Source organism: Vulpes lagopus, chromosome 16, assembly GCF_018345385.1.
Source record: "Vulpes lagopus strain Blue_001 chromosome 16, ASM1834538v1, whole genome shotgun sequence".
In the NCBI taxonomy this organism is placed as follows: domain Eukaryota; kingdom Metazoa; phylum Chordata; class Mammalia; order Carnivora; family Canidae; genus Vulpes; species Vulpes lagopus.
In genome coordinates this window covers 15,002,391-15,014,471 of record NC_054839.1, presented here as the reverse complement: position 1 = coordinate 15,014,471, position 12,081 = coordinate 15,002,391, and the positions used below count along the sequence as shown (strand labels likewise).

The following is a 12,081-nucleotide window of genomic DNA, read 5'->3' as shown; positions in this document are numbered from 1 at the left end:
TGTTGTTTCTAATGGCTGAGTAATATTCCATTGTATACATAGACCACATCTTCTTTATCCATTCATCTTTTGATGGACACTGAGGCTCCTTCCACAGTCTGGCTATTGTGGACATTGCTGCTAGAAACATTGGGGTGCAGGTGTCCCACTGTTTCATTGCATCTGTATCTTTGGGGTAAATCCCCAACAGTGCAATTGCTGGGTCTGAGGGCAGATCAATTTTTAACTCTTTGAGGAACCTCCACACAGTTTTCCAGAGTGGCTGCACCAGTTCACATTCCCACCAACAGTGCAGGAGGGTTCCCCTTTCTCCAACAGTCATTCTTTCCTGCTATATTTATGCTTCCTAGATGTATTTATTTTGAGAGAGAGAGAGAAAGAGAGAGAGAGAGAGAATGAACGTGGGCAGGTGGGGGCAGAAGGACTGAGGCAGAGAGAGAGAATCTCAGGCAGAATTCATGCTGACCTCAGACAGAGCCTGATGCGGGGTTCAATCTCCCGACCCTGAGATCATGACCTGAGCCAAAAATCAAGAGTCAGGGACCTAAACAACTGAGCCATCCAGGTGCTTTCTAGAGGTATTTTTAAAATGTCATTCACAAATGGTTTAGTCTGTGTCCTTTTTTTCTTTTTAAGGCTCTTTTCCTGCTTGGGTAGATTTAGACTTTTGCTTCATTAGTTACTATCACACATATATCTTCATGAAATACTTTCAGTCATCTCTTTCTTTTAAAGTTATCTCTTTCTTTAAAAGGTATCAAATGGGGGATCCCTGGGTGGCTCAGCGGTTTGGCACCTGCCTTCGGCCCGAGGTGTGATCCTGGAGTCCCGGGATCCAGTCCCATGTTGGGCTCCTTGCATGGAGCCTGCTTCTCCCTCTGTCTCTGCCTCTCTCTCTCTCTCTCTCTCGGTCTTTCATGAATAAAATCTTTAAAAAATAAAAAAAATAAAAGGTATCAAATGATTCTATTATGAAAAATAATAAAATTAGTTTCTGACTTCTTCCTGTTGCCTCTCCTTTTGCATAGCCCAACCTTTCTCTACTCTACTAATTAACTATGTACTTTTAAGTATGTTTAGGCTTCCACCGCTGGATTTTTCAGCTTTAATCCAATCTGCTGATTCCCAAGTACCTCAGTGAAAGTAATCAGCAAGTTTATTCTATTTTCTACCTCCCTCACTACCTGTATTAGTTGCAATATTGTATAATGTCAGAGCAGGTGCTATTTACATACCACATAATAACTCTTTCCCTCACCCACATTTCTGTACAATAAACTCATTCAATGGTCACCAGGCAGTTATTCTGCTGAAGTATCTTCAATTAGTATTTGGTCAGAAGAAATTCCTCAGAAAGTGCTCTTTCCCTGAATTCTTATTGTTCCACATTTTTGTGGCCTGCATATGCCTATCCATCTGAAAGTAAAGCTGAAGGACAGCTTTTCTTTCCATGAGTATTCCTCCTAGGTAGAATTTTATTGTCTCCTGGTGTTGAATATTGTTTTAGAAAATCTGATGCCAATCTGGTTCTCTTCCCCTATAATCCTCATTGCTAAATGACAAATAATTTTTTTCCTATATAGCCTTTGTTTTGATGACTCTTGATCAATTTTCCCAGTTATAGTGTACCCTTTCAATAATGTAGGTTCAAGTCTTTTATCTCAGAAAGTTGTCTAATTAAAATTTTAAACATTTGCTCTGTCCATTTCAGAGATTCCACTACAGGAATGTTGCATTTCCTTTACCTGCCTTTTACTTACCATTTTTCTTGAATCCTTTCTATTTTTGTTTTAATTTCTTTGCATTTCTTAATTCTATCCACTATGTCTTCTACTGTGTTTTCTATAAGGTCAATTCTGCCTTGTGCCATTTGTAATTTTGATTTTTATTTCTGAAATGGCTACTTTGAATATCTTCATAAAATCCTTCCAGTACTGACTTCACATCCTCTGGCATCTGGTCATCACCCCCTCTTCCCGGCCGATCTTCACAATGAGTCACTGAATTTCTGCATCATGTGTTGCTTCCTTAGCTTTTCAAGCTTGATTAGCTTAATGTTGTGTTGCAATCTTTCTCTGCTTAGTGAAGTTTCTTCATCTATAGTTCTGCTCCTCCTCTCCATCTTTATAGTGAGTTCTTTAGATGAATGTAGTTCTACCTTTCTGATTAAGCATTATCTGAATCACATATATTTTCTTGCACCAGACATTAGCAGGGGAGATTGTTTTGGAGTAAAAGAGGCAAAACTAGCCTTCCAGGTTTCCTGGCATGAAGTTTCCTTATAGCGATCAACAGTTTAAGCTGGGTCACCCAATGGAGGCAGTCTTCTTTAGATTCTCAAATATTAACCTGGCTCAAAGGCTCTTATGACCGGGCACTTCTCTTCTCTTTGCCACCAAAGGATGCTACAGTTATCTCCTGGATGAGCTGTCCCCCTCTAACTAGCTAGGTTTTCTTTTTCTTTTCTTTTTTTCTTTCCTTCCTTCCTTCTCTTCCTTCCTTCCCTTCCTTCCTTCTCTTCTTCCTTCCTTCCTTTTTCTTTCTTCTCCTTTCTTTCTTTCTTTCTTTCTTTCTTCTTTCTTTCTTTCTCTTTCTCTCTCTCTCTCCTTTCTTTCTTTCTTGGTTTTCTTATATCTGTCACTTCCATGCATTTGCATGACTCCTCTCTTCCACCTCCCCCAGCAGACATGCCCTCTCCTATTTTAGTTTCACCAGCCCATGTTGTGTTCCAACTGAGTGGAGTCCTCTCCTCTTAAGGGTGAGTACTTGCTGATGATTTCTGGGGCTGTAATTCTGGGATGCCTGCCACATTCCACTTTTCCTCTGCCACAGGATTGTAGCTTTATGCTTCCGTTCTATTGGAGCTGGACATATTTGACCACACACAAAATTTAGAGTTTAAGGTTTTTCCCTTCTGCTAGTTTTGCTGAAAATGTTGTTTCATTCTTCTTGTTTCTATGTATGATTTTTAGGAGAATAAATGGGACTATTTTGAATTGGGCTGCAGCCATCTTCCTATTGGAACCACTCACTATATTCTTTTTTTTTTTTTTAATTTATTTATGATAGTCACAGAGAGAGAGAGAGGCAGAGTCACAGGCAGAGGGAGAAGCAGGCTCCATGCACCGGGAGCCCGACGTGGGACTCGATCCCGGGTCTCCAGGATCACGGCCTGGGCCAAAGGCAGGCGCCAAACCGCTGCACCACCCAGGGATCCCCCCACTCACTATATTCTTAAGAACAAAATGTCAGCTTAGGCCAGCTTTAATTCAAAATATGATAGAACTAAATAAAATTAGCCAAAGCCAACCTCCCTAGCTAAGTTGATAATAAAATGCTGAATTCCACCAATAATAAAGATATTAAAATTCAAAAGACCCAAATAATTCCTAAAAAAATGAGGATACACAGCAAATACTAAGATTGCAGATAATGTTAATCCTGGGTAATGTAAATAACAGATCTTTTTAAATGTAATATTAGGATAACTCTTTCTGTAATAATTATATAATATTTTTGTAATTTCTGTAACTATTACATAATAATAATTATTATAACCTTAAACTTGTCAATTTGACCACATTACCACTAGGTTCTGTCATCTTGCAGTTGTAAATATTTACAAAATATGCTCACAGATTATTATAATCTGAATCATATAAGTACATTTTACAGAAGTAGTTTGAAGATGATGATTTTCTCAAAGTGAGTACCAGGAACTAAATCCAGAACTTCTGCCTGTTCTTTCTTATTTTTTTTTTTTTAAAGATTTTATTTATTCATGAGAGACACAGAGAGGGGGGGAGGAGGAGAGAGAAAGAGAGAGAGAGAGAGAGAGAGAGGCAGACATAGGCAGAGGGAGAAGCAGGCTCCATGCACCGGGGGCCTGATGTGGGATTCGATCCCGGGTCTCCAAGATCGCGCCCTGGGCCAAAGGCAGGCGCCAAACCGCTGCGCCACCCAGGGATCCCTCTATCTTATTTCTATAGCTATTTTATTCCTTCAGTTCTACTAACAGCCCTATAATCATAGTTTCATAGAGCAACAGAAATTATTCTGAATTTCTTTCAAACATAGAAACATTGTTTTATAGTTTTAAGAGCATAAGATAAAATACAATTTAGCAAATGGGAAAGTAACATGTGGAATTTAATATAATTGATGATATTACTGTGACCAATTTTTGATATAAAGAATTCCCAAATCTCAGTGGCTTACTAGAGGAAACATTTGCTTCTTGCTCATATCAGATATCCATACCTTCAAGTCATCTTTGGTTCTAATCCAGGGCTTTTTTCATTTCAGGCAACAGACCAGGAGAGCAGCCTCTATGAGGGACATGCCTCGTGACAGAGAGCAGAAGTAAAAAAGCAAATGAGCCACAAAGCTTCTGCTTGCATGGATGTGTGCATCTGTTCATTTAATATTAGCTAAAGCAAGTGACAGGGCAACAATCAGCATCAGAAGGAAGTGAATATTTGTGAACAAGAACATAATCCATCTCAATATTTCATGTTTTACCTCTGCAAATGTATCAATCAATGATCTTAAATTTTTAAACAGTCCTTCCCTATGACTTTCTATCTATGAGCAATATCATACCTTTTGGCCATAAAATATTATAGAGAAACTGTGTCTCCCACTTTTCCAGCTAGCTACTGTCTATTTCTTGAGTTATCTCTTGCCTTCCTAGAAGGAAATGAGCCCACCTATGTCATTACAGCTCAATTACTGGGACTCAGAAGGGAGATAACCTGAGCCAATGTCACTTAACTATTACAGGAAATTCTTGCCCAGGAAGATAAAGCTATAAATGAATAAATAACCATTTGCTTCAGGAAATTCTTGCAAACAAACTGTTCCAGGCAGATCTAGAATAGATCTGCAAAACAGTCTGGTTTGCAAATCTGAATAGTTACCTAATCTTGGCAAAGAGCTTGCTTATAAGTTTGCTCATCAAAACCATCACTTTTGTGTTGACCAATCCTAAACTACTGGGTTACAAATTCCACCCAATCCCAAATAATTCCCCCTTTCTTGAAAGACCCAACTCAAACCACTTGAACAGAAGCCATAGAACCTCTAAGTAATCTACTATAGCATCCTTCTTTTGAGAGTAAGATTCTACCAAAGTGGTGTTCTCCCTTACTGCAGTAAGTTATTAAAATCAGCTTTGCTTGGTCAACAGGTTTTCTGTTGGTTTTCATAGAAGACCTGACAGTCTACACTAGATTCTTCCTATCCTACCTGGTTTTATTAAATGCATTTCTCTAAATTTCATGTTATTCTTCTGAAAATAGCAGTCAAGAATTTTGAGAAGAAATGAAACAAGATCAGATTTCTTAATTTCCTTGAATATCTTTGTTTCCTAATCACCTGGCAAGATGCCTGGCCCTTGAACAAACTCAGAGTGCTTATGAAATTTATCAGGAAGGAACTATGTATCAGAGCAAAAATTCTGGTTCTCTACCAACTCTGTGGCCCAACAGAAATCACAGGATTTCATTTTATAAATTAGGATATTAATAACTGTCATAATATACACATAACATTTAAAAAACTATCTGTTGCTAAACACTGAATGTATTACAGATAACATTTTAAAATTCAACAGTTTTCAATTCAACAAATGCTTTTTTTTTTTTTCAACAAACGCTTCTGAGGGAAAATGTGCCATACCCGGCACCATATTTATTCAAGCCTCCAGATTCAGAGTTTACTGATTTCCTCAATTCTATCACCTTTCACTTCCATACTGCTTCAGTAGCCAGCTTTGGTCATCACCCTATGGTCAGGCCATTGCACTTGTCTGCCTATGAAATTTTCCAATGCAGAGATCTGGGCCTTCAGATCTTCCAATGACCTCTCTTTCATCCCCATTGTATTCTTTTTTAACATCATAAGGTCCTCCAGCCTTTCAACCCAAAATCACTACTTGGAGAAAAGCTCTGATGGCCACAGCACCCACTTTGGACAGCTAAATGAGCACAAAAATATACCAGACTGGGTGAAGCCACTGATATTCTAGCTTGCTTCATTTTTCCTCCCTTTTCTTCGCTATCCTTTCTTCTTTTCCTACTGCAGGTGCATTATTCAAACAAAATTCACTGTGAATACAGGAACTTTCATTTAAAAACAATCCACTTTGTTCCAAGAATGGTAAGACCCACTAGGAAAATTACAGGGAAGAGTAATACTACAGCTAGTTTTGGAGGATAAAAATAATTTGTTAGGTTGTCAGTGAGGCAAAAAATATCCTTCACACGGAAGCTAAATGATGGCTCCCAACACCCAGGTTCTAGGCGTGAACAAGGCATCTACTTCACTATTACTGTTGGAGTTGCTGGTCATCATCAGAAGAGCTGACGTCTATTGAGAGCTCTCTCTCTGTCTTGTGGGACAGGTGCTGTTGGCTGGCTAAGGTAACCCACTTCTCCTTTGCTTGCCTCAATTACTAGAAAAGAACATGACTTTTCTGGCTGCTCTTGAAGCAAGAGATAGCCGCATGACAAAATTCTGGTCAGTAAGATGAAGTAGTCTGCTCAAGTATTCCTGGAAGGCTTTAGAGAGGATGAATGTGGCTAATACCATCTTCCTGCCCCTTTCTGCTTTGAACACAAATAAGAAGTCTAGAGCTGTGGCAGCCATTCCGTAGCCATAGAAGAAGAAAATCATGTCTGTAACCACCTACTTTGAGACTTTTTTATGGGAGAAAAACAAAATCCTACTGTTCAGGGCCCTGTGCATCTGGTTATAATTCTTAAAGCCAAGGCAGTCCTATGTCATTAAGTTGGGCAGTGTTCTAAGCACTTCACAAATACTAACATAGACAGCTAGGATCATTTGGATTCTTTTTTTTTTTTTTTTTTTGTAAAGATTGTATTTATTTATTCATGAGAGACAGAGAGACAGAGAGAGAGAGAGGAGGCAGAGACACAGGCAGAGGGAGAAGCAGGCTCCATGCAGGGAGCCCGATGTGGGACTTGATCCCGGAACTCCAGAATCATGCCCTGGGCCAAAGGCAGGTGCTAAACCGCTGAGCCACCCAGGGATCCCCCCTCATTTGGATTCTTAAGGTAATTTAATAGACCAATTGGCAGAATCTTACCAAATTACTGATCAACTGTGACCTATATGCCGTAGGATTCTAACAATGTTCCAGTGGTCCAAACCTGACCCAAGCCTCATAAGCTTTTAAAGCAAAACCAAATATGAGAAACATAGTTATAACTGTTAACTCATAGCTTTATTCTTTTTTTTTTTTTTTACTTAAAGGTTTTATTTATTCATGAGAAAGAGAGAGAGAGAGAGAGAGAGAGAGAGAGAGAGAGTAGCGCAGAGACATAGGCAGAGGGAGAAGCAGGCTCCATGCAGGGAGCCTGACATGGGACTCGATCCCGGGTCTCCCAAGATCACGCCCTGGGCTGAAGGCAATGCTAAACGGCTGAGCCACCCGGGCTGCCCTATTCTTTATCTTATAAAGTAAACCATACTATGTGGGCAGAAGGTCTGGAGTACAGGGTGAATGAAGAAATTAAACAAAACATATGTTAGGAAAGATTGGCTAGAATCACAGATTGTAGGCTATATAAAGTAGACAATCTAAAAATGGAAAAACCCAAACTATTTTAATAACCAAAGAAAGCACAAATTATCATTTTTGTTTTCGTATGAAAAATGAAGATCTAAAGTCTAAAATAGCGATAGTGTAGTAATTAAGAAAAAATTCAAACAAACCTTTTGATTTTCCTGTATTTCCTCCCTCATAAGTTGATTTACAGCAATTCTGGTCAGAGATCTGGGAAAATAAATACTGATATAATTAATTTTTCCTAATGTTTTTTTTAATTTTTTTTAATTTTTCCTAATGTTTAGGACTAATCTTTAATTCAGTGAAATATAATAGTCTGGATAAGAATCTAAAAACTTGAAATGCTTCATGACCAAAAAGTATACATTTCCATATGGCCGATTTGACAACTGGTACAATGGCTTTCATTTGACAAGGGTGTTCAATTTAGATGGATTACAGACTGTCAAGAATTCATGTACACTCTGGGTGATATACAGAATTGCTGAATCACTATATTGTACATCTGAAACTAATACAACACTGTATGTTAATTATGCTGGAATTAAAATAAAAACTTAATTTTAAAAAAAGCTCATCTACACTAACTGTATGCATGCAGTAATAAGTACTATCAAAACTTATTACTAGACACTTACTTTTCAAATATACTTGATTGAAATGCTATTTTGTGCTATTTGGCCCATATAGACAAAGTTTGTACGAAATTACCAGTATCATGATATATGTCAATGCAAATGGGCAATTTTCAGAATTCTTGTACACAAAGATTTTGGTTAACCTGGGACCTCTACCAAAGTATGCAAGGTCTAAATGGCTCTAATACTGACTTCATATACTCACTCTTGAAGAACTTATAACTCCCCTATAATTTAAAAACAGAGATGTTTTTAACAAGTCTATTAACTACATTTATTTGACTTGATAACTCCTAGCAAAATTAGTTACACATTTGTTAATTTTATGCAAACAAAATGATTGAAAAATTAAAAGACTGTTAATGCAAAGTTCTGTTTTAAAGTAAAACGTGAGCAGAAAGGTGTATCTTAAAACAACTCATAAGTATGTGATATCTCCTAAAATTTGGGCATTTGGGAGAAATTACAATGGATACTTTGATAATACAAATTTTTCATTCATTTGGCAAATATTTTATCATTTACTGATTGTCTATCAGGTGGCTTTATCAATATGCTCAAGCTTATAAGTTAGCCAACTTAGCAGTGTCAGCACAGTTTGCAATATTTTTAATGACCAACCACAAACTTAGAGCAGAGTTTAGCAACAGATCCCTGAATTACAACTGACTTACTGTCAAAAGAGTGAATAAAAGGTCTTCCTAACACTAGAGTTATTTTATTTGTATTTGATCAAATAATTTCAGAAACAGCAGTGTATATAAATATTTATATATACGTGCATATTTCTATTTTAGTATATAAATACTGACTTCTCAAATTCTTGGCTGTTTAACACAAAGAGTCACATCAATATATTAATTCTTAATCTGTAAATAAGTTGATAAACCTATTTTCAGGGTCCCATGGAAAGGTTCTTGTGATCTTGTGGCCAACTATGTACTATTTATCTTACAAAGGAAAGAATATCTAGATTTAAAATTCAGTAATGAGTACTGTGGATAAATGTACAAAATAGTGTATGAGACAAGGAGAGGCCTAACAATCACCCACAGGCTATGATGTGTCCAGTGTAGAGATGCTCTCCAACTCCCTTCAGAATAACACTGATGCACTGTCACATGCTCTGAATCTTCGATATAAGCTAACTTATTTTTTATTCACTGGTTGCTTATAATTTTATATCCTGTCATTCCTAACCAGACTACAAATGTGTAAGACTTTTGTTATTTTGTAAAACTATGATTACTTTTAGACATGCAGATGTATTATCTATTGCACTACAAGATAGGTTTAATATAAAATCAGTACTTCTGGAAGCAATTTGATTAGGTATCCTACTGGCAAAAAAGCATTCCACAAAATATTCCATAAACAAGACATTACTACCTATTTAGAATCTGAAAGGATAAGAAGAACATGAGCTAGTCATACTCTGGGCATAAATCTATTTAGAATAATACTTTTCATCACCCTTACCTAGAAAAGAGAAAAATATTCCGTCATTATTCATTACTTAAACAAGTTTTATCCTGGATTTCCATATCACTGTTTATATTTAAATAATTTTAATAAATTATTTTTTCTTTCTATTTGACTCTAATGTAAGAGTTCTATCTTGCAGTATACATACATATGCACAAGCCAGGATTTTCCACTGATAAAAAACAAAAAAACCAACATACAGATGAAAAAATACCCTGATTTAATTAACACTCTATCATATAGCAGAATTAATTGATATCACTATGTTAAAATGAAATCAGCTATTTTCATAAAATTTATTTAATGGAAAGAGTTCTGGTTATACTCAAAGCAACGAACTTTAACATACCTGGCTTTTACGGGGAAGTTCTGTGAAATGTCTTTCATTAATTTTATGGCATCATAAACTGGAGTGGACATTATTTGGGAAGCTGCCTGAAAACTAAGATCTGGGAAAAAAAATAATTAAGGAATGTAGCATAATGTCAGATCTTTATAGGTTTTCCATGTAATTTAAATAATTTAGTCAACATTTTTTACCATGCATTTATAAATAAGACATGTTAACACTCTTATACTTAATATTCTTCAAAAGTTTTAAATGGAAGGCTATCACTTATGTCCAAATAAGGTTAAGTTTTACACTTTTATGAAGGACTAATTATCATTTAATATGTATTGTTTTCCACATATTACAATATAGCTTCAAAAAGAGATACAGGAAAAGAAATGCTGATGCAAAGCTATTTTTTTCTAAGGTTGAATAAAACATGCAACAAAAAGTTTGATAAGAATAACAAAAGGAAAAAAGAGCTTTGAAGAGCCTGTTCTGGAAAGAACTTTAAGATCCAATGTGTTCAACTCAGTATATATCAACATTCACTTTCTCTTTCAACATGTTTTACCTTTATGCTATAATAAAAATAAAATCTTAGACTTAGTATTTGCCCGATACTACAGTTCTTTGGAAAGAAAACTGGCTTATGTAGTCAGTTTCCAGTATGTTGGATGCTGTAAGTAAGTAATCTTACTTAGTCTCGTTTACCTTGTCAAGAGTCTGACAAGATTTTATTTATTTTTTAATATTTTTTAAAGATTTATTTATTTATGATAGACATAGAGTTTATTTATTTATTTATGATAGACATAGAGAGAGAGAGACAGAGACACAGGAGGAGGGAGAAGTAGGCTCCATGCCGGGAGCCTGACGTGGGACTCGATCCCGGGACTCCAGGATCGTGCCCTGGGCCAAAGGCAGGCGCCAAACCGCTGAGCCACCCAGGGATCCCCCTGACAAGATTTTAAACCTGAACTATGTTCATTACCAAATAGTGAAACATACTGTTTCTCTTTAATATTTCACCATGGGTAGAATCCCAGCTCACCACATACTAGTAAAATAACCAGTTTAGCATAACATGGCTAGTTTTGTTTCCACGTTTTCAGTGTGGTAAACTGGGTTGGAGTCAAAGCTTAGGAAGAGATGTTCTTAGCACAGCTTCCCATGGGATAGAGAGCCTAATGATCAAGGTTCAGTTCCAGCTCTGTATCATGTTCTAGCTGAGTAACTTTAAATAGCATTTCCTCAATCTACTCTAGCATGTTTCCAGCTCCAGCATCAGTACTCATTAATATCTCCTAATTGCTAAACACAATAGCCATTTTTCAAGGCTAATCTTACTAAGATCTATTCACAAGAGGATCACTTCCTGCAAAGATAATATACTCACTTTCTAGTCAATAAACGGTGTCAGGAAAAACTGGGCATTCACATGCAAAAGAATGAAAACAGACCACTATCTTACTTACACAATACACAAAAATCAACTCAAAATGGGTTAGATTCTAATTTAAGACCTGAATCCACTAATTCGGAAAGAAATTATAAGGGTAGGCTCCTTGACATTAGTCTTAGCAATGATTTTTTGGATTTGACACCAAAACCAAAGGCAGGAAAATGAACTAGTGGGACTATATCATACTACAAAGCTTCTGGACACCAAGGAAATCATCAACAAAATGAAAAAGCTATAGAATGGGAGAAAATATTTGCAAATCATATATCTGATAAGGGGTTAATAACCACAATATGCAAGGAACTCATATAAACTGGTGTAGCAACTACAGAAAACATTACAGTGATTCCTCAAGAAATTAAAACTAAAACCCTCATATGATCCAGCAATCCCACTTGTGGGTATATATCCAAAGGAAATGAAATCAGGCTTTCAAAGAGACACTCCCACATTCATTGCAGCATTGCTCATGATAGCCAAGGTGGAAACAATCTAAATGTCTGTGGCTGAGTGAATGCAGAGAGAAAATGTGGTATATACATACAATGGAATATTATTCAGCATTAAAAAG

General features: G+C 36.6%; 1 protein-coding gene across 1 annotated transcript in view; it reads right to left on the bottom strand.

Annotated features, from left to right (window-relative positions):
• Window positions 1-12,081, bottom strand: part of UGGT2 (UDP-glucose glycoprotein glucosyltransferase 2) — a 196,012-nt gene that overhangs the window by 120,666 nt on the left and 63,265 nt on the right. Inside the window, exons 9-10 of the mRNA XM_041731331.1 lie at window positions 10,064-10,163; window positions 7,738-7,798 (exon numbers count right to left, since the gene is read on the bottom strand). Coding sequence (XP_041587265.1) covers window positions 7,738-7,798; window positions 10,064-10,163 — 161 coding nt within the window. The remainder of the gene's footprint in view (window positions 1-7,737; window positions 7,799-10,063; window positions 10,164-12,081) is intronic.